Source organism: Anabrus simplex, chromosome 6 (genome assembly GCF_040414725.1).
Source record: "Anabrus simplex isolate iqAnaSimp1 chromosome 6, ASM4041472v1, whole genome shotgun sequence".
NCBI classification, from domain to species: Eukaryota; Metazoa; Arthropoda; class Insecta; order Orthoptera; family Tettigoniidae; genus Anabrus; species Anabrus simplex.
The window spans coordinates 170,869,557-170,891,452 of NC_090270.1; the positions used below are offsets into that span (position 1 = coordinate 170,869,557).

Below are 21,896 nucleotides of genomic sequence, written 5' to 3' on the forward strand. Positions count from 1 at the left end.
ACTTAAAATTGGCATCATAATATCGACTAGAACCCGTTGAAAATTTGCCGACAATACATTTTCCATGTATCTTTATAATACGACTATCCTTCACGAAAATATTCCTGCTGTCTATAAACCTTAATTTTACTAAGCAGTGTGGTTACCGCGGTAGTTGCCAGTGATATCCATTAACTTGCTGTTAGGCCGCGAATGCAACAACCCTTGAGTTTTCGCATGAGATTCTGAGAAAAAAAAAGGTCTTGGATTCGGAGAAATACGGTATCACTCCAGAGATTTCTTTGGCAAACACCTCAGCTTTCTTCTTCAAACAGCGTTACCGAACCTAACTGTATATGTAGCCTGTCATGAAAACATATTTGAAACGCATGTAGAGAAATAACCTCCTCACGAAAAATTTACATGTAAATAGCCATAACTAGATGCGAGAAGATACGAAATATCCTCCGAAATCAGTGATGCACTCTGCCATATCTTGAGGTGTATGACATTCTTACTTAATTTCCATATATAACGTTAAAATTAAGATATCGTTTATTCAGTCTTTATTTTTACGAGTTAACACCTATTATCGGCCACGTTATTTACGCATTTATTGCGAAAACGTGTTATCCTCTTTCATCTCAAATTTTCTTTAGAGAACAGCAGTCGATGGGTATTACTAATCAACTCCAACATCGCCTTTGAATGTCAACGAGAGACCTCGCAAATGCACAAAGTGAGAAAACTATACCGTACCGTATCGAATATGATCGATCACATTTTGTTGCAATCGTTTCAGTTTTCTTATTCAAACAGCGTCATGTATCCTTACTTAACCGTACTATACGTACGATGAAAACACATATCAAACTCTGGTAGAGAAATACTTTTCTCGCTATAAATTTTCATAATAGCTTTTCTGCAATTTAACCAGAAGCGACAAAATACAAACTAACCTATGAAATCAATTAAGCACTCTGCCATATCTCGAGGTGTATCCCATTCTTACTTAATTGCAGTATTTAGCCTCAAAATTAAGCGGTCATTTAGTCAGCCTTAATTTTTAACGAGTTAACAACCGTTATCGGACACGTTATTTATGGATTTATTACGAAAATATGTTCTTTCATTTCGAATTTTCTTTACGGAACAGCTGTCGACGGAAATTACTAATCGACTCCGACATCGCCTTCGAATGTCGACGAGGGAAATGGCTAGTGCACATAGCGAGGAAACGATGCCGAAGGTAATCGATCGCATGCAATATCATCGCTAGGGTGCATAAATATCGGTAACGGAAAAAATCGCGCCCGCTTAATTGCTCGTAATAATGGTTGCGCCAGTGATAGGGTTGAAATAATAACATTAAGTTATTTATTAGACCACCTAATCAATACAAAATCGTCTTGGATGATAGGGTTCTCGCTGTAACCGAAGGACGATACACAGGATAATATAGGAATTTTGAAGGGACAGAAAAAAGTCGTCACTATAACGGAGTTCTCGTTATATGCCGTACTCGCTATAGCGGACTTCTACTGTAGCTCCGTGTACCTATGTATTCAGTCCTGCTACTTTGTGTAAAGGTAGTTCGATTCATTGTCAGTAGAGTGCAGTGTCCGAGTGGGCTTTCTGTGTATATTGTATCACAGCTTCTCATTACTCCTACTGATTGTTATGTTTAAAAGTACAGATCTGCTCCATTGGAAGAGTCCTTTGGAATGCTGGTCGGTTAAGAAAATGTTTTCAAAGTTATTTAGAAAAATTGAGTAGATTTGTAGATGACATGTTATTAATATACGATAATGTCACAAATGTGCAACAATTATTAAATGCAGTAAATTCTTTACACAAGTCAATGAGGTTCATAATGGAACCAGAAACTAACAAGAAAATAACCCTTTTAGACATCACAATCAATAGGAATAATGGCAAGGTGAGATACTTGTACAGAAATTCCACTCAGATATTGCACACTATTGACAACAAATCGATTACTCACAAAAAGTAGCAAGACTGAATACAATGATACACGGAGCTACTTTTATACTAATGAACACAACATTTTTCAAAGAAGAAATACAAATAATTACACAAATTGTGAAAGAAAACAACCACCCTGCGTTCATGGTACAGAAACTATCAAGTAAACAAAACGCCACCACCCGAGAAACCAAACAGGAATGGGAAAAATATGTTGTTCTCAATTACATTAACAAGAGCACATAGTAAAGAGCTAACATTTTCAAGAAACAAGGTCCAAAAGTAGCCTTTATTTATACTAAGTGGTCGAAACATGTCCTGTAAGTTTTAATTTTATTCAATTTTGCCTGAGGCATTAATAAAGTATCGATTAGGTGGTTATTTATACTTACTTCTTGATTAAACATCGATACGGTCGTGAAATGGACAACTTGTAATACAAAAGCGCATCAGCAAATGCAACTTGAACAAAAAAGTCCCGATCAATCAAACATCGATGATCTTCAATTAGGGCGGTTGCCCAGTGACAGTTTCTCTATCAATTGTTTACCTCATATTTACATTTATTTATAATTGTTTACCTAGCTTTTCCTTAAATATTTTCAGTGAACTTGGAAATTTATCAAACATTTCTCTAAGCCAGGTGTCTATGGACTCGAATGCCAGGGACCTAACTGCACTGCCACATATAGGCCAGACAAAATGTAATTTTTACACAAGACAGAACACAAAAAGGTGATCAGGTAATAAGGTACAATAGACATTCAGCCTTCGGAGAGCACATATGACAGTTCACATCATTTCACAGACATCAACACAGATCTAAAAATATTGCACATCAAAAATAAAATATATAAAAATCTTAGAATATAAAAGAAGCAGTTGAAATTTACACTGCAAGAAAAGATGATGAAACCATTCAATTTTTAAACATTCCTCCCTATTCACCCTACTTAGTTAACATGTGGACAACATTTACACATTTTATGTTAGTGCTTAATGAATCCCACGGGAGGTAATCACAGCCTTAAAAGTCTGGAATGTGGAATGAACTACTGCACAGTCCTTGCCATTCAAGACTATCTTTAAATCATTTTATCACTGACATCATACAAGGTTGCCTGCTGTCATTTCTTGATGGATACAGTACTTTTGCATCCATCTCTTGGCACAGGCCAGAACAAAGTGTAGCTTCCACCAAAGTCCCAGTCAACATCCATGGCTGTGACAGTATGGAAGCTGCTGGGGTATGGGTGGTGCTGAGTAATGACATTCAGAGCACGACTAGTGCATCTGAGTGTTATGAAAGGTGTTGCTCATAGGGTCAGTCATGCTGCAATAGCACTTTCTGAGCCAGTGAGGAAAGCAATGGCAAACTACCTCACTCCTCGTCTTGCCTAGTACGCTTCATTTTGGTGCTGCCGTTGGTTTTTGCGGTTTCCTTATAACCGCATAACCTTTGGTGGTGCTATTTGAGGATCCAACCAGCCTCTGGGCTGATGACCTAACAGACAACAACAACATCATACAAGAACACTCTAAAATGGTGAAATAAATAAATACAAAATAAAAAATTAATAAAGAATTACTGGTTTAATAGGCAGACCATTAAATGCTCATTAAGAACCATTGCATAGTTTCTTAGAAAATAATTGTAACAAAAGAAATAATAATACAGTTTTAGAAACATTTGCCGTACTCAGTTAACATAATAATAATAATATAAAAGAATTTATTGGACTCCAACCTATTCAATACATTACTGGATGTTAACATTTTTAGTTAAACATCGTTAAAATGGAGACATGTTTCGCCCTCCATGTGGGGCATCATCAGTCATATCAAAGCACCTCAAAATTAAACCAGACGTCTGGTTGGAAATTATGAGCAATATATGTAAGAAAGAATACATTAAAAACACGTACAAAGTCCTATCCAAAACGAAATAACAACAGACTAGTTACACATAGTAAAATACGCTAGTGGTTTCTTAATATTAAAATGAGGTTATCATATGCACAGTATAAAAATGGAAGTAATCAAAGTCCGTATGATATTGAGTTCGATGGTAGTTCTGCGTAGTATATACAAATGTTGGCAAAATAAAACACAATTTATAATTACTGTACACTTATTTCTAATTGTTAAAATTGATGAGGTAAAACATTCCAATTTGTCTATTTGTAATTTGGCTCCAACCAAAATAATTCGCCCTAGGATTCTTGAGGTAGTCAAACTCCGTTGGTCACTCTCTATTTGAATGGAGTGCACAGTGCAAGTGAACAGCTTTTGTTGATTATAAACTGAGGCTGTGCTAAGACAGAGTTAAAACAATACCAGCTTCAAATGAAGATAGTTAAAAACATCATTAGGTTCTTCCTAGTTGACTAAAAATTTGCGTATATTTTGTTGTTGAAGTGTGGGAAAGTCAGTTGTTGGTTGAATGGGCAACGGTCGAAAATGTTGTGCAGTGCAATCGGTGTTTGAGCTGTCCTACATGTGAGGGAAATCTGAAAATGGAGGATTTGTCTTAATTAGTTAAGTGAAATGACGGAAAAAGCAAAAGAAACGGGAAATCATTGAGAAATGAAAAATGTGAAAGTTAAAAATTTACCTTGAAAGCTGTTGAGCTGTTGCCTAATTGTTAGGAGGTTTGTGGAGCACTTTCTGTCGCTAATGTCCTGCTCCTCGTGTTGTACGTGTGACGTCTTAGAGGAGGGGAGTGGATTTGAGAAGGCGGCGCTGTGGGTATGTGATTGGCGCTTGGGGAGGAGTTGTGTGTATTGGAGGGAGAATAGGGGCGTGATGAGTTGAGCGGCTTAGTGGGGGTGCTTGGAGAGCTTGTTTTGAGGATGTTAACAGGTCTTTTGTCTTTCAGATTTAAACTATTGAGCGAAAATATTAATTGTTCGTAAAGAGGGCTTCGATTGTCTATTGGATCATTTAAATTCTTATTCTTATTATATTTTTGGTCCAAAAAAATGTATAAATTTTCGAACTCGGTCATGAGCCTGCCTTTATCTAGTCTTTTTAAAATTTGGAGATCCTGTTCGATTGTGGTAAAGCTATGTCCGGTGTCTTTCATATGGATGCTCATGGCTGAGTGTTTATTGTGCTTTTGGGCATTGAAATGTTCTGCATATCTAATTGCAAAGCTCCTACCAGTTTGACCAATATATGAACTGTTACATTCAGCACATTTCAGTCTATAAATGCCAGAGTCCGAAAATTTATTGTTGTCCGAGTTTATCTTATTGTGGTTGAAAAATAGCTTTTGATTAGAATTATGGGTCTTATAGGCTACCCTAACATCATGTTTTTTAAAAGGGGTAGCGATTTGATGTATAATGGGGTTAATGTAGGTGAATGATGCATATTTAGGCTTATTAATTTTTATTGGGGAGAGGTTTGTGGCCATTTTCAATTTCACTTTATTGATTATTTTCTGTATGATTGAGGGATTGTATCCATTGAAAACAGCTATTTCTTTTATGGTACTTATTTCTTTTTTTAAATTGACGGTTGACATGGGAATTTTTAACGCTCTGTACACTAAACTGTAAAATGAGGCTTGTTTGTGCGATTGTGGGTGAAGAGAATTTTGTTTTATGGTTGTGGGAGTGAATGAAGGTTTTCTGTGAATCTGGAAATCGAAATTGTTTAAGGTCCTGGTGATTGTAATGTCTAAAAAATTGATGATATTATTGTCCTCATCTTCTTTAGTAAACTTGATATTCAGATTTCCCTCACATGTAGGACAGCTCAAACACCGATTGCACTGCACAACATTTTCGACCGTTGCCCATTCAACCAACAACTGACTTTCCCACACTTCAACAACAAAATATACGCAAATTTTTAGTCAACTAGGAAGAACCTAATGATGTTTTTAACTATCTTCATTTGAAGCTGGTATTGTTTTAACTCTGTCTTAGCACAGCCTCAGTTTATAATCAACAAAAGCTGTTCACTTGCACTGTGCACTCCATTCAAATAGAGAGTGACCAACGGAGTTTGACTACCTCAAGAATCCTAGGGCGAATTATTTTGGTTGGAGCCAAATTACAAATAGACAAATTGGAATGTTTTACCTCATCAATTTTAACAATTAGAAATAAGTGTACAGTAATTATAAATTGTGTTTTATTTTGCCAACATTTGTATATACTACGCAGAACTACCATCGAACTCAATATCATACGGACTTTGATTACTTCCATTTTTATACTGTGCATATGATAACCTCATTTTAATATTAAGAAACCACTAGCGTATTTTACTATGTGTAACTAGTCTGTTGTTATTTCGTTTTGGATAGGACTTTGTACGTGTTTTTAATGTATTCTTTCTTACATATATTGCTCATAATTTCCAACCAGACGTCTGGTTTAATTTTGAGGTGCTTTGATATGACTGATGATGCCCCACATGGAGGGCGAAATATGTCTCCATTTTAACGATGTTTAACTAAAAATGTTAACATCCAGTAATGTATTGAATAGGTTGGAGTCCAATAAATTCTTTTATATTATTATTATTATGTTAACTGAGTACGGCAAATGTTTCTAAAACTGTATTATTATTTCTTTTGTTACAATTATTTTCTAAGAAACTATGCAATGGTTCTTAATGAGCATTTAATGGTCTGCCTATTAAACCAGTAATTCTTTATTAATTTTTTATTTTGTATTTATTTATTTCACCATTTTAGAGTGTTCTTGTATGATGTCAGTGATAAAATGATTTAAAGATAGTCTTGAATGGCGAGGACTGTGCAGTAGTTCATTCCACATTCCAGACTTTTAAGGCTGTGATTACCTCCCGTGGGATTCATTAAGCACTAACATAAAATGTGTAAATGTTGTCCACATGTTAACTAAGTAGGGTGAATAGGGAGGAATGTTTAAAAATTGAATGGTTTCATCATCTTTTCTTGCAGTGTAAATTTCAACTGCTTCTTTTATATTCTAAGATTTTTATATATTTTATTTTTGATGTGCAATATTTTTAGATCTGTGTTGATGTCTGTGAAATGATGTGAACTGTCATATGTGCTCTCTGAAGGCTGAATGTCTATTGTACCTTATTACCTGATCACCTTTTTGTGTTCTGTCTTGTGTAAAAATTACATTTTGTCTGGCCTATATGTGGCAGTGCAGTTAGGTCCCTGGCATTCGAGTCCATAGACACCTGACTTAGAGAAATGTTTGATAAATTTCCAAGTTCACTGAAAATATTTAAGGAAAAGCTAGGTAAACAATTATAAATAAATGTAAATATGAGGTAAACAATTGATAGAGAAACTGTCACTGGGCAACCGCCCTAAATGAAGATCATCGATGTTTGATTGATCGGGACTTTTTTGTTCAAGTTGCATTTGCTGATGCGCTTTTGTATTAAAAGTTGTCCATTTCATGACCGTATCGATGTTTAATCAAGAAGTAAGTATAAATAACCACCTAATCGATACTTTATTAATGCCTCAGGCAAAATTGAATAAAATTAAAACTTACAGGACATGTTTCGACCACTTAGTATAAATAAAGGCTACTTTTGGACCTTGTTTCTTGAAAATGTTAGCTGTTTACTATGTGCTCTTGTTAATGTAATTGAGAACAACATATTTTTCCCATTCCTGTTTGGTTCTCGGGTGGTGGCGTTTTGTTTACTTGATAGTTTCTGTACCATTCGGATCGGTGTTTTCCAGATTCGTATGTTCCTTGTCACCAGATGTTTCATTCCAGGCTTGTGTGTGTCGTATACCTGTCAATATCATGTGTTATACAATAATAAAGTTTTATTATGCATCCACCTGTTCAGTACATTATAATGTTGTTACATTTAAAATAACTTCATTAGTTAAAAAGTTATATATGGGACATGTTTCGCTCCCTTATAGAGCATCATCAGCCAAATCTGAATCTCAAATAATTGTTATTTACGTAAATAAAGACTTAAGAACTATTAGAACATTTTTGACAAACTTAAAACTTATTCTATTAGAAAATCATAAAATATAAAATCTTTGTATACATTGCTTAATTACATGTGCTTAATAGGAAGATACATTTAAAATTATGGAAGAGAGAGTACTAAAATATAAAATAAAATATATATCATGTCCAAAATCCTAGAAAGACGTGAAGATCAATCTTAGGAGCTAAATTTGAGGATTTTCTTAGCAATGAGATCTGGTAAAAAAGTTATTTATCCCTTGTGGATAAGAGTCTATAAAGATTCAAATTTATCGTCAATTTGATGATTGAACTTATAACAGGATAAATGTTGGTCTTCAAGAAATTTAAATGCTTGTTATGTGACCTCGGCAAATGCTGTTCAAAAGATATGTTCTTATAGATGTCAATGACCATTCGTTGAACTAATGGATTTGATAAGGATGATTGAAAGGGACGTAAATCAACGTTTGTCTTGAAAGCTACTGCTTGGTTTATCTTGTCGAATGTCCCTCCAATTGCTGTTTGTCGGTTTGGTGTTGTCCGAGGTTATGTGGCGACTGTCTGTTCTATTTACGTTGATTTACGTCCCTTTCAATCATCCTTATCAAATCTATTAGTTCAACGAACAGTCATTGACATCTATAAGAACATATCTTTTCAACAGCATTCGCCGAGGTCACATGACAACAAGCATTTAAATTTCTTGAAGACCAACATTTATCCTGTTATAAGTTCAATCATCAAATTGACGATAAATTTGAATCTTTATAGACTCTTATCCACAAGGGATAAATAACTTTTTTACCAGATCTCATTGCTAAGAAAATCCTCAAATTTAGCTCCTAAGATTGATCTTCATGTCTTTCTAGGATTTTGGACATGATATATATTTTATTTTATATTTTAGTACTCTCTCTTCCATAATTTTAATGTATCTTCCTATTAAGCACATGTAATTAAGCAATGTATACAAAGATTTTATATTTTATGATTTTCTAATAGAATAAGTTTTAAGTTTGTCAAAAATGTTCTAATAGTTCTTAAGTCTTTATTTACGTAAATAACAATTATTTGAGATTCAGATTTGGCTGATGATGCTCTATAAGGGAGCGAAACATGTCCCATATATAACTTTTTAACTAATGAAGTTATTTTAAATGTAACAACATTATAATGTATTGAACAGGTGGATTCATAATAAAACTTTATTATTGTATATCAACAGATTTGAATACGGATTAAAACATGAAATTAGTCAATATCATGTGTTACGTACACGTTATGTGAACCGCCTAGACTGTTTCTGATGGTTCGATCAGCTTCCACTTCGAACACCAGCGTTGTGCCACGTCCTGGGAGCTATCTGGTGGCGAATGAACATACCATTTCCACTTCTAATATAATGTCTAAATTTTAAAGAGGCATTGTTTAAGAAGCCTTTCTCGTAGACAGTCAGGATTTCTTCTGAGGATGTAGAGCACAGTTATCTGCAAAACTTAAGAATTTCACCTAATTTTTTGACACGGCATAAGCCCAAAAGCCTATACAGTATCAGGGCAGATATTGACGCAAAGTGGTGACGTACTAAAAAGACGGGAAGAATACTTCTCAGAATTGCTAAATATTAAATACAGTGAACTGGTAGATGAGAAGGAGCAAAAAGAAACAATGGGGAAAGAAGAACAAGAAAAGAAGATATCGATGTTAGAAATAAAGAAAGCCATACAAAACCAGCAGGAGTGGATGAGGTAACTACGGAAATGATAAAAGCAGCAGGACCAATAGGCCTACAGTGGTTGTAGAGATTATTTAGAATAATCTGGAGGAAGAGAGATCCCAAAAGAGTGGGGTAAGGGTTTAATTATCCCGATATTTAGCTAAGATATTTGAGAGAGTATTGGAAGGAAGACTGAGGAAGATGCTAGAAGGAGAATGGAAGAACAGTATGGTTTTAGGAAGGACGGATCGTTTGACCTGATCTTTACATTAGACATATGATGGAAAAAAGATGGGAGTTTCGAAAAGACATACTGATGACATTTATTGACATTGAGAAAGCTTATGACAGTGCGCCCAGACAGTTGGTATGTGACACATTAAGGAAAAAACAAGTTGACAGAATGGAAGTGCAAATGATAAAAGCTATGTACAAAAATTGTGTTAGTAGTGTGAAGACTAGTACAAGAAAAAATAAAATAAAGGTTTAAAGTTGAAAGTGGTCTTTGACAGGGAAGTGTACTATCCCCCATACTATTGAACATAGTCATGGATGAAATTCATAAAAACATTAAAAAGAGATTGGGAAGACAGGCAACAAAAGCCATGTTGTTTGCAGATGATATAATGATATGGGTTGAGGATGAAACAGAAGTGCAGAAACAAGTAGATGTATGGAATCGAGAGAGAGAAAAATTTGGGATGAAAGTAAACACAGAAAAAAGTAAAACTAGTGATGACAAGGGGAAGGAAGGAAGGAAAAGAAAAATTGAATGGTAAAATTCTGGAAATGCTTAAGTTTCAAGTACTTGGGAAGTGTGATCACAGAAGATGGAAAGATAACCGAGGAAATTGGGAAAAGGATACAACAAGCAAACGGCTTCTACCAGAGTGTAAGGGGTATTCTTTGGAACCAAGATGTCCCGAAGAAATGTAAGAAAGTATTATATTCAACTTAATTATGAACCCATACTAACCTATGCAACTGGATCGTGGACTACAACAAAACAAGAGGAGAGTAGAATACAGGCAGCAGAGATGAAATTCCTAAGAGGTATGGAGGGCAGGACCAAAAAGAATAGAAATGAAGAGAGAAGGAAAAGGACAGGAATCTTGAAATTTCAAGACAGGATAGAAACAAAAATGCTGATGGGCATATGATGAGAATGGGAGAAGAGTGTGTGAAGAAAAAAAAAATGCTTTCAGAGAAGTTAACAGGAAGACCCTGAAAGAGGTGGACATATTTATTGTGGGAGTGCATAGGGAAAAGGAGATGGAAAACTAGATGATGTACTTAAAAAAGGAGACAAGTGTTGGAGAGGCAGGCAGTGATGGAGGTCATTGGTTCACAACCCGACCCCGGAAGCTGGAAACGGGAAATTAAGATGTGTTAACATCCAGACTACATTTACACTCGTTACATTAGTACTTACTGAATCCCATAGGAGGTAATCTGTCATAAAGGTCTGCACTGTGGGTTAGGACACTTATCTGTAGCAAGTTCTCTGGACGCACCATCCTCGCTACTCGAGACTATCTTTAAATAGTTTGCCATTTATTACTAAAAATAACATCTTACAAGGACTCTCTAATTAAAAATAAAATTACTAGTATAATAGGCAGACCATTCATTACTCACAAAGAACCCTTGCATAGTGTTTAAGAAAGAATTGTAATATAATTAATAAGGGAACACTAGGGGTTATGCACCTGAAGCGGACATACAGAATGTCATTGACCCCTGACCAGGGTTAGAGTGTGATGTTATAGAGGGCAGTGGACTGTCAGCTGTTTCTATTGGTGCCAATGATAGAGCAACGTTTTTTCATATCCCACTCATTGTATGCTGAAGTTGAAACAAGGCAGCACTTCATTAAGATAAGTTCCAAATTTCAAATTCATAGGTGTTTTGACAGAAATAAATATTTCCAAATATTGAATGTGACTTGCTAGATTCAAATTATATTGTTTTAAGAACAAAACATGTCTTTCTTTGTTTAATAGTGTGTAATTTTATTCCTTGTTTAAGAATGTTTTTACCAGTATGTTATAGTGTAATACTCCTGTTTAACTGCTCAACGTGCAGACAGGCTTATTCAGGGCAAAAAGTTGCTGCTCAACTTGAAATCTCTTTTGGTAGTGCCAACACTACAGTATTATCCACTGCTAGGCTATTCAAATGTTTTGTTCCAAGTGGGTCCTTAGGTGCTTAAATGACGAGAATACGGAACAAAGAAGGATAATTTTTGTTGAGTTGCTTGAACATCACAAGTCTGATAATTATTTCTGATGTAAAAATGTCACAGGGGATGAATTGTGGATTCATCATTTTGAGCCAAAAACGAAACTACAGTCCATGGAGTGGCATCAGACGAATTCTCCTCGCAAGAAAAAGTTGAGGTCAGGACCCTCAGCTGGCAAAGTTATTACCTTGTTCTGGGATTCTGAAGGTTATTCTGATTGGCACATTGCCTGCTGGTTACACAAGAACCTGAGAAGTTTACATAGGAAATCTGAAAAACTGAAGACCCTTGTTCAGCACGATAGTCACATAAAGATGTTAGCAACATCCTTATTGAACATGACAGTGCAAGATCACACACAAGCTTGCCCACCTCTGAAGCAATTGCAAAATTTGGGTTGACTGTTCTTTCTCATCCACCATACAGTCCAGATCTTGCTCCATTTGGGTTTTATTTGTTTGGTCCCCTTAAAGGTGCACTCCATGAGGTGGCGATATGACACCTGTGAGGTAGTTATGTGAAGTCTGAACGTGGTTGTGGAGGGGAACGGGCTGAGTGATACCATAGTAGTATAGAGGTTCTTGAAAAGGAAAGTTGTAGATTTGAATGCACAGTATGTTGAATAATGTTATTTATAGCTAATAAGTTTGGGAATGATGTGGTCTATTCCATGTTGTAAGTAAACTGCCAATGATGAGAAAACAAATGATGTGCATTACTTATTGAACAATGTAGTACATGTTGTAATCTAGTATATTGTTCACTTCCAAAGTGTTGTCAGGCTGAGAAGCGCCTTAGTTTTTTATTTTTCTGTTAACATTTTGTAGACTTTCAGGATCAGGAGATTGCCTTCAATCCGTAAAACTGGAAATATTTTCACATCTCAAAAAGAATTTGCTATTCTAGCATAGTCGTAAAGTGAACACTACTCCACCTGGTTTGATGTTTTTCTGGTTTATTGTTGCAGCATTTCTTCCATCCCATTTCAAAAACTCCAAAGGTGACTCAAAATGATGGGCCGTCCAGAGAACCTGTGGAGTTACATGTTACTAACCTTGATGCAACTGTTGGAGTGAAAGATATGAGGAGAATATTGATTTCATTATTTCGAGAGTTTGTAATGGTAGGTAACGTTTTCCTTTAATGTTGCAATAATAGTGAAGAGCAGTGTATAAACACATGAGAAATTACCACATATTCTTTTTCCAAATTTGATTGTTGAAGGTTGGGGTGTGGGTATTAATTGTGTCAGGTTTGGTACAGTACTCATGACATACAGAAATTAGGAAGTTGGAAAATTTTCTTCCCACTCTGTCGGCAATTGTTCCCACCGCAGCCGAGAAGCACGCTGCGTAGATATGGCATCATTTGTATCGTATCAATTATGGTGGTACAACGTGTTAAGGCTGGCTGGTGTTAGGTTATCGTTACAGGTCATACAGAGCTAGAGAAAAACTCTGTAGTGAAGAGGCAGAGCATATTGGTAATCATGCTGCAGGAAGACCAAACTATGAGGACGAGAGTTGCAGTAAGGTACGTGATTGGAGGGAGAAAAGCTAGTGTTGAGCTGACTAACAGTAACCGCTAGGCATTTCAGACATAAGGCCCAGTTTCCAGAACAAGAAAATGAGATATGTGATCAGATGACTAAAACGATACTCTCTGGATGTGCAACCATGAGTAAAATGTGTAGGTTGAAAGGTAATTATGGGGTGTAAGGTTAGCCATGGATGTCTTGCATTTGTTTTTGAATGAAATAACTTCACTTTTTGTAAGAAAGCTAACATTGCAGGAGTCATCTATTTGCAAAACCGACCATCTCCAAAAAAACAAAAAAAAAACAAAAAACAAAAAAACAAACAAAAAAACGAAAAAAAAAAACACTTTTGTGCTGAATGTGTTCTGTCCCCTTTTACACAAGGTAGCAAACTATTAGCTGCAAGCTCAGCCTCCATCCAGCTTATTTACTTCATAAAAAATTGAAGTTAGTTGCAAACACGGCCGTCCGTGTATGGTTATGAGTTGCAATACCGGCCATCTCCTGTAACGCTAGAGGGCAGAGCGATCGCAGCAATAATGTGGGAAAGAACAGATGATTCATGGTGACTATTGTAGGTGTTGTAGTTCCATTGTAAGGAAAGTTGTGCTTTTTATCATAGAACTGTGTAGCTATTATCTTTGTTTCAAAAAATGGGCACTAAGGTTGATGAAGTGTTACTTGAAAGGGCCAGAAAAAGGCAATGAAATAGCATCAGTGCTTTATCATAAGCTAAATACTACTGATATGTTCAATGTTTATTTCATAAGGTATTTTGCTGATGGATGTGGGGGGGGGGGGGCAGAACAAAAATTCTGTTATTATATCAATGCTCTCCTTTTGGTTTGTCACAAAGGCACCTAAAATCATTAAGGAAATTGAGTTAATTTTCCATGTGACAAGCCATTCCTTTTTACCATCCGATAGTTTTCAAGCTTATTGAAAAACGAACAAAGAAAATAGAAACTTTAATACAACGTCAGGAATTTCATAATGTTCTTCCTCAGTATGGCAAATTATTTCATCTAGGAAAAGATGACAATGTTTCCCACTTTGTCTGGAAAACAGAATGTATTTCTATTTTCAAGCCTACAGGGAAATGGCACTTCAAATTTTCTGCTTCGAAAAGTTTTATTTTGACCAAATCAAAAGGAGGATATCCAGTGTTAATTCAGAGTGAACCCAACTATGGAATAGATGTTGGAACAAAATTAGGCGTTTGTAAGAAAGGCAAAAATGTGTTGATGATGAATCCAAAAGTTATTCATGCTGGTAAAATAGTAAACAATATAAGGCAAAATATCTTGCTTGAATCTCTATTCACTAAACATTTTGGGACTCGGTGGAGAAATGTTGAAGTGCTTAAGGTTTACAAAGAACTCATTGATAACAATAACCTTCCACATAACAACCCATAAGATGAGGGAGATGGATGTGAGCACAGTGTAGACAATGACATTAATGTTAAATTAATTGTTTAATGTTTCTTGAAGTTTAATTTTAAAAATTTTACTGTGGTTGATTTTGTGTAAATACTTTGGCTTTTTATACTGCATTGATTTTTTTAAGTTAACTTTTAAGTAAAGCATTTTTTTGTACATTTTCATTCCTTCAGTTTCTTTAGTTTGGCGCGAACCCGGTCATCTCCAAATTTGAACTTTAAATATTTCAAATAATTATACGAATAAAACATTGGCATTCAGACGTAAGGTTTATCAGGCATTTGCTCTATTAACAAGCGCTTCGTCTTAGGTCTGACACTAGGCTCATCAGAGTGGGATGTGTCAGACCCTACCCACTGACACTGGGGTGTATGCAGGTGAACTTATCAGAAGCCCATTATAAGAGGCACAATCTGATAACTGCGTATGGGAGATAAATCTCCACAATGGAATTATTGCCCGCCTAGCATTTCCAAATGAAAAATTATATATTTTTCACCAATAGAGCTTGTCAAAAGCAGATCAGATGTAAGGTTTTTCAGGCATTTGCTCTATTAAACCACTGTTCTGGCATTCTGTAACATTCATTACAATGCTGTTTATAAGTGATAAAGCAAATACAAGTAATTCCAAACCTCTTTATTAAGATTATATATGTTTTCTCGGTGTCCTGAATAATTGAACCATTTGGAGATGGCCAGTTTTGCAAATAGACAACTCGCATGTCATCTCCATGTCACTCTGGCACAGTTGTTCTTGGTTTGCTCCAGAAAAGTTTGTATTTACTCTAGCATATTGGTAATGCAGATCAGATGCTGGACTACACTAAGGAAGACAACAGCATGGCAACTTCCTCATAAGTTAATAATTTATTGTACCATAGTGTTAGTTTTGAATATACTGTAAATATTTAATGCAGCCACACACACACACGCACGCACGCACGCACGCACGCACGCACGCACGCACACACACACACACACACACAGAGAGAGAGTGTTTGCAGGTATATACAGCAGTATGATCATCAGTAGAGATCAGAATTATAGGCACATTAAAGCAGTTAAATTAGGCAGGCGTATATGCTCTTAAAATAGCCAAAATAGGCCTGTATTTTGGCACTAATGTGTAAAGTAGACAACAAAATGGGCATGAAAACAATTACTTACACACTCAATTACTATAAAAGGAGTTCACAACAAGCAGCTTTCCAATGTTTTCCAGTAACAATTCTGTTCTTCTGTCATGCAGAATGTTTTTGTACTGAGAGAAAGATCTCTCAACAGCACATTAAGTGATTGGACAAACCTTCAATGAAGCCACTTCATCTGCTCTTAATTCCATTGTTTCATCTACCTTACCTCTTACAACCCTGGCTACTTTTACCATCGCTTTCCATCCTGGATTCCACTGCAGGACCCTATTGAACTTTTTGCTGACAGCAGCTATCTTCCCAGAGGTTCAGTCAAAACTTCCCCCTACTTCTTCCACAATCCTAAATGACTCCACCAGGAGCATGCCACTTTTCTCCAACAGGTGATTGCAGCTGTTTGCCTTCATGAATGCCAAATCAGATGGGACCAATGGGCAGGACAAAAATTTCTTAGCTTCTCTTATACAGGCAGCATCCTCTTCATCCATGGCATGAATGACCTGCAGGCACAGGCCAGTTGTCAGGGCAGTGAGATAAAATCCTGAAGATTTGAACAGTAGAGTACCCACTTCTCATACACAGAGAAGATTGAAACATAATTTGAATCTAACTTGAGTGTTCACTGCTATAAAATGACTATTCAAACTTAACAAAAAGTATGTTGATCGCAGGTAATTCTTCCGTAGCGTTGAGGGTCATGGTATTACATTGCTCATGTATTTTCCTAAAAATTCTTTGAATGTTTGATGCTCCAGTTTATGCAGGGGGATATTAGCTCCCACCATTGCAGTGCATAGGTCTGAAGAAAACTGTTGTAGGTCACTGTTTTCAGTGAACTGATAGAAAGGTTGCGTTGATACACCTTTGTGTACTTGTGGTAGATGCATCACAGTATTTCCATATTGACCTACATGGCATTTTTCCCACATTTGATATGAAAAATAATAAAATTGCCATAAATTACAATGTTCCTATATCTTAAATTTCTACAGTTGGGCTAATTGGCAATAATGCTCAGTACAGTACAGTACAGCATTTGTTTCATAAACAAAATAAAGACTATTAGAGATGTTTCCATAGGTATAAAACTATAAAGTAGGAACAGCGGAATTCGTAAATTACATAGAAATATGCCCTCAAAGATTTTCCAGTTATAATTTGGCAGTATCGTGTCGAGTTCACTGGATGAAAAAAAAATGACATGAAACGATACCCGAGTAGCGTTACGGATAGATCCTTCCTTCAAGCTTGCCAGGGACCCACCAAGCTGCCCCTAGCAGTATTCTTACTTATATAGAAAAATTAAAATGGAGGCACTATAAATCTCAAATTTGAGAGCATTTTATTTGTTGCTGTTTGCTGGCTGTAATCAGCTGGGTCAGTTGTCATGAAGACTATTTTCTGTTGCCTGCAATAGATCCTGCATCGTGTGTCCACAAGGCTGCCACCCTCGTTGAAAATTAGAAAACCGCATAATTTGAAATTACTATCAAAGGGTAGAGAAGGGTCCACTTATTCAATTCCATAAGCTTGTATAATGTCTTATAAAACTGGGACTAGTTTCAACCCCATATACATGGGCCATCTTCAGCCACGCTGCAATTGGAAGACATATGTACACGTATAACCAATAATAAATTAAACACTTTGGTATGCCACAATTTAAAGTCAATTTAAAACATTCATGAAGTTCAAACACCACATCCAAACTTGAAACTAAATGACACATCGAAACAGTCGTGGTTGATGGCGAACTATATCGTCATTCCTACTGCAGTCAAATGTTTTTGAGTTGATCTGGAAGTTGGCATCTCTATCTGTATAGACGAGCAACTTGATTTATAATTTATTTGGTCAATGTAATATGGTTAATGACTTTATGTAGCTTGAAGGGGAACATTCGTAATTTTTAAAAGGTATTCCTTTTTATCAGATGTAGTGATTTGATTTGATTTTTATGTGATTTGAAGTGAAGTGAAGTGAATGTCTGAAAAGAAAGTAATTTGAAGTAAGTTATTGAGAAAAGAAGGGAAGCTAGTAGATCGAGATAAATATATATAGCTATACAAGACTCACCCCTGTGTTCTTCGTAAGTTGCGTGCATTCTGATACGGACACCAACACCAGATTTACTGTTAAGAGGGAACAGGAGTGTATTTTATGATAGCAAGGGTTGGAGGAGGGATGTGTGAGGAGGGGCAGGTGGGGGTTGAGTAGCTAGGTTTGAACTGATTGGTGGACTTGATGTGTCCTTTTTCTGTGTATACTTTGTGTGTGTATAGGAATGGTATCAAATAGAATATTAGATTTTTCATTTATTTCATTAATATTATGGTTAGGATTAAAGTACTGTTCTAAATGAATGTAACAGTTCTCCAAAATGTTGAGCGTGGTGCCCTTCTTACCCACTTTTAATATGCTTAGATCTTGGTCATTTGATGTCATGTGTTGAGCCATGGCAGAGAAACGATTGTATCTTGAAGTATTGACATGTTCCATGTATCTTATTGAAAAATTACGTCCTCTTTGTCCTCTATATGTACTTTCACAGTTATTGCACTGCAGTTTGTAGACACCTGATTGAGAAAACTCATTAGTTTCTTCTTCTTGTTATTTGCTTTACGTCGCACCGACACAGATAGGTCTTATGGCGACGATGGGACAGGGAAGGGCTGGGAGTGGAAAGGAAGCGGCCGTGGCCTTGATTAAGGTACAGCCCCAGCATTTGCCTGGTGTGAAAATGGGAAACCACGGAAAACCATCTTCAGGGCTGCCGACAGTGGGGTTCGAACCCACGATCTCCCGAATACTGGATACTGGCCGCAATTAAGCGACTGCAGCTATCGAGCTCGGTACTCATTAGTTTGATTGATAGTACGTGTATTAAAGACATTTGAAAAATTACTTGTTTTAAAAGCTATTTGTTGGTTATGTTTCTTGGAAATATTTGTAATTTGGTATATGTTTATATTATTGAACATGAAGGAGGAAGGTTTTTTTGTCTACTGATTCTCTGTTCAAAGTAGAAATTTGGCATATTTTAGTTGTGTTGATTTTATTGATAAATTGTGCATTATACCTGTTTGATTTAGCTATTATTTGTATAACATTTAGTTCACTTTGAAGATCTCTTTTGGATAAGGGGATGGTGAATGCTCTATTTACTATAGTGAGTTGCTTTTTTTATGGGATTGCGGATGGAGAGAATCATTTTGGATTGTATTAACTGTTTGAGTTGGTTTTCTAATATATGCTATACAATAGTCGGTTGGGATGTCTAGTAATACTTAACTCTAAGTTAGATTATGTTGGGATTCAGATTTCATTATAAAATTGATATTTGGATCTAGGGCATTTAAACTATATAGGGTATTGGTCGAATTTCCAAAGTCTTGATTTAATATAGCCGGAACATTATCTACATAGCGAGCCCAGTAGCAGATATTATTGAATATGGGTTTGTTAAAGATGTTTGTGTATTCTAAATTATCTAAGTAAATTTCTGCTAATATCCCTGAGGCTCGCGATCTCATGGCCAAACCATTCTGTTGGTAAATGGCATTGGACCCTTCTCTAACCTTTGATAGTGATCAGTTGTCAATACAGACCATAATGAAATTCATAATGTATAATTTGAAACTGTCGTGGCATGCGCCCATAAGCTTGCTTTTCGTCACAATTTAGCAAGACTTTAGGGAATGCTAGAGGCTTGCTGGCCACGAAGCGGTCCTAACCTGGGAGCTTATGCCCCCTAGACTCTTTGCTTGCCCTCCTGCACAACAGTTACTAACTAGACCTCGCCAACCCAAACAAGTGTCTTTTCACTGGCCTGGTCTTGTAATGATAGTCTTGGCAGCCTTGTTAAACACGTTGTAACATCGTCCAAGCTGTGCTATGTTGTAAGTCTAGCCTCTGTGACATCGTCCTAGCCGTACCATATTGGATCTGCAACCTATGTTTTGCGAAGGTTTAGCGGAAGCGTAATAGAGTTCACTGGAGTTTATACATAAGTCCGTTGAACGTGACTCATGATTTAAAAAAAGTGGGGGGAGTTAAAAATTCCATTTCAGTTGTAAATCTCTATTTTCACAGAAAATTAATCACAGTTAAGAATACCGATTTTTAATTTTAATCCTCTCTGTGACGAGACGACCCACGTTCTAACTCCTCGTCCTGGAATTACATGATTATTTACATTTTAGCAGTATAAATTATTGAAAGATCATGACTAAATACAGCATTGCAACAAAACAACTTGCTACAACACATAAATTAATAGGCCTATAAATGCTACAATGAAATACGATCGTAGTTCTCAATCACAAAAAAGATTAAAGGAACAAATGAACTTACCTCCTTACAGCAAGCTTGGCAGAAGACTACCCTTCCATCCATAGTGAAATTGGGATCCTCTGTGATCCACTGCTTCAGCCAATAGGATTTAAGACAATATTTCTTTGGCATTTCCCAAGCACTATTTCTGGTGACTTCCAGAAATTCCTGTTTTTGTCCGTGTGGTGAACAGATATTGAAAATCGAGAAAGTTGAGCACACCAGCTACAACACCATGGGTCAACTTTACTTGCGATTAGTACCACTATTGGAAGAAAACCAACTTTAAAATACAGTCAAAAGGCATCAAATAGGCAATTATACTCCAGATAGGCACAAACCTCAGAAAGGCCTTTATAGGCACAATAAAACAAAAGAAGTCTAACTAAAAAGGCCCTGAAACAGATTTATATCTCAAAAACCTACGTTTCTGAATAAAACAGGCAAATTCCTGTCTCTAATCATCAGTTTGTATGAAATATAAGATAGCTTACATGGCAGCTGTAATGTTCAAAGAAAGAGCGAGAGATCTCTTCACTAGAAGTCAGGAATTTGAAAAAATATTACCCCCCTGTGGATGGGGGATGCAGGCGAAGAACACACCCACGGTATCCCCTGCCTATCGTAAGACGTGTCTCAAGGGGGCGACCAAGCGAAGATGGGTTTTGAACCATGTGATTAGTACCACCATGTCAGGAACACCGTGGGTCGACTTTACTTGCGAATAGTACCACTATTTGAGGAACACCACGAGCCTGTGATCAGTAGTACTGGGGTTGGTTCACTGTGTGTTTCCAGTAACTGATTAGTACCACTATATGAGGAACACCGGGAGTCTAAATTACTTGTGAATAGTATCGCTATACAAGGAACTCCGTGGTTCTATTTTACCCAGCAATTAGTACATTATGATGGGCCAGTAACCTGGATTGTAGAACCCCTTTGGACAATATAGACAGCATCATCGATTTAATATTTTGCTTAGGAAGCAGTCCGTTGTTCAGTTTACGGCATTGTTTTAAGTTATTTTAAGGGAAGGTAGGGCATTGTAGTTTGGATCTACTGATTGTTCTAAGTTCATAATCAGTGTCTTTTTGAATTCTAGTCAATGGATGGATTTTGGAATTTTAACTTTCAATATTTTGAGTAGGATCTGCTGATTATTTTAAAATTCATATTCATTTATTCATTATTGTTTTGAATTCTGGTCAGTGGATGAATTTTGGAATTTCAATTGTCATTACATTTTGTCTTATCTAGTACCATTAGGGGCCGATGACGTAGGTGTTAGGCCCCTTTAACACGTTCGCTGCCACCATTTTCTAAAATATCTTTGTCCGGAGCCGTTTTGGCAGTATCAGTCAATCCTAACAAATGGCACTAAATTTTATCAAAAATGTGTCCATCGAGTTAAAAAAGTAAATATTACACACATAAAACAATATTTATTTTTTGCTGCTTTAAAGTGTCAGTGGCACTTTAGGACGTGTTTCGGATGAGAGTGCCATCTGACGCTTTAAGGCATCGAGCAATACTTTTCTTTTGTACTAA

The 21,896-nt window shown here is 36.3% G+C and overlaps 1 protein-coding gene across 6 annotated transcripts in view; it reads left to right on the forward strand.

The window, feature by feature from the left end:
* Positions 1-21,896, forward strand: part of Marf1 (meiosis regulator and mRNA stability factor 1-like protein) — an 818,555-nt gene that overhangs the window by 325,729 nt on the left and 470,930 nt on the right. For all 6 annotated transcript variants that reach the window (XM_067150043.2, XM_067150047.2, XM_067150048.2 and 3 more), the window contains exon 12: positions 12,849-13,004. In XM_067150043.2, the coding sequence (XP_067006144.2) occupies positions 12,849-13,004 (156 nt within the window). The remainder of the gene's footprint in view (positions 1-12,848; positions 13,005-21,896) is intronic.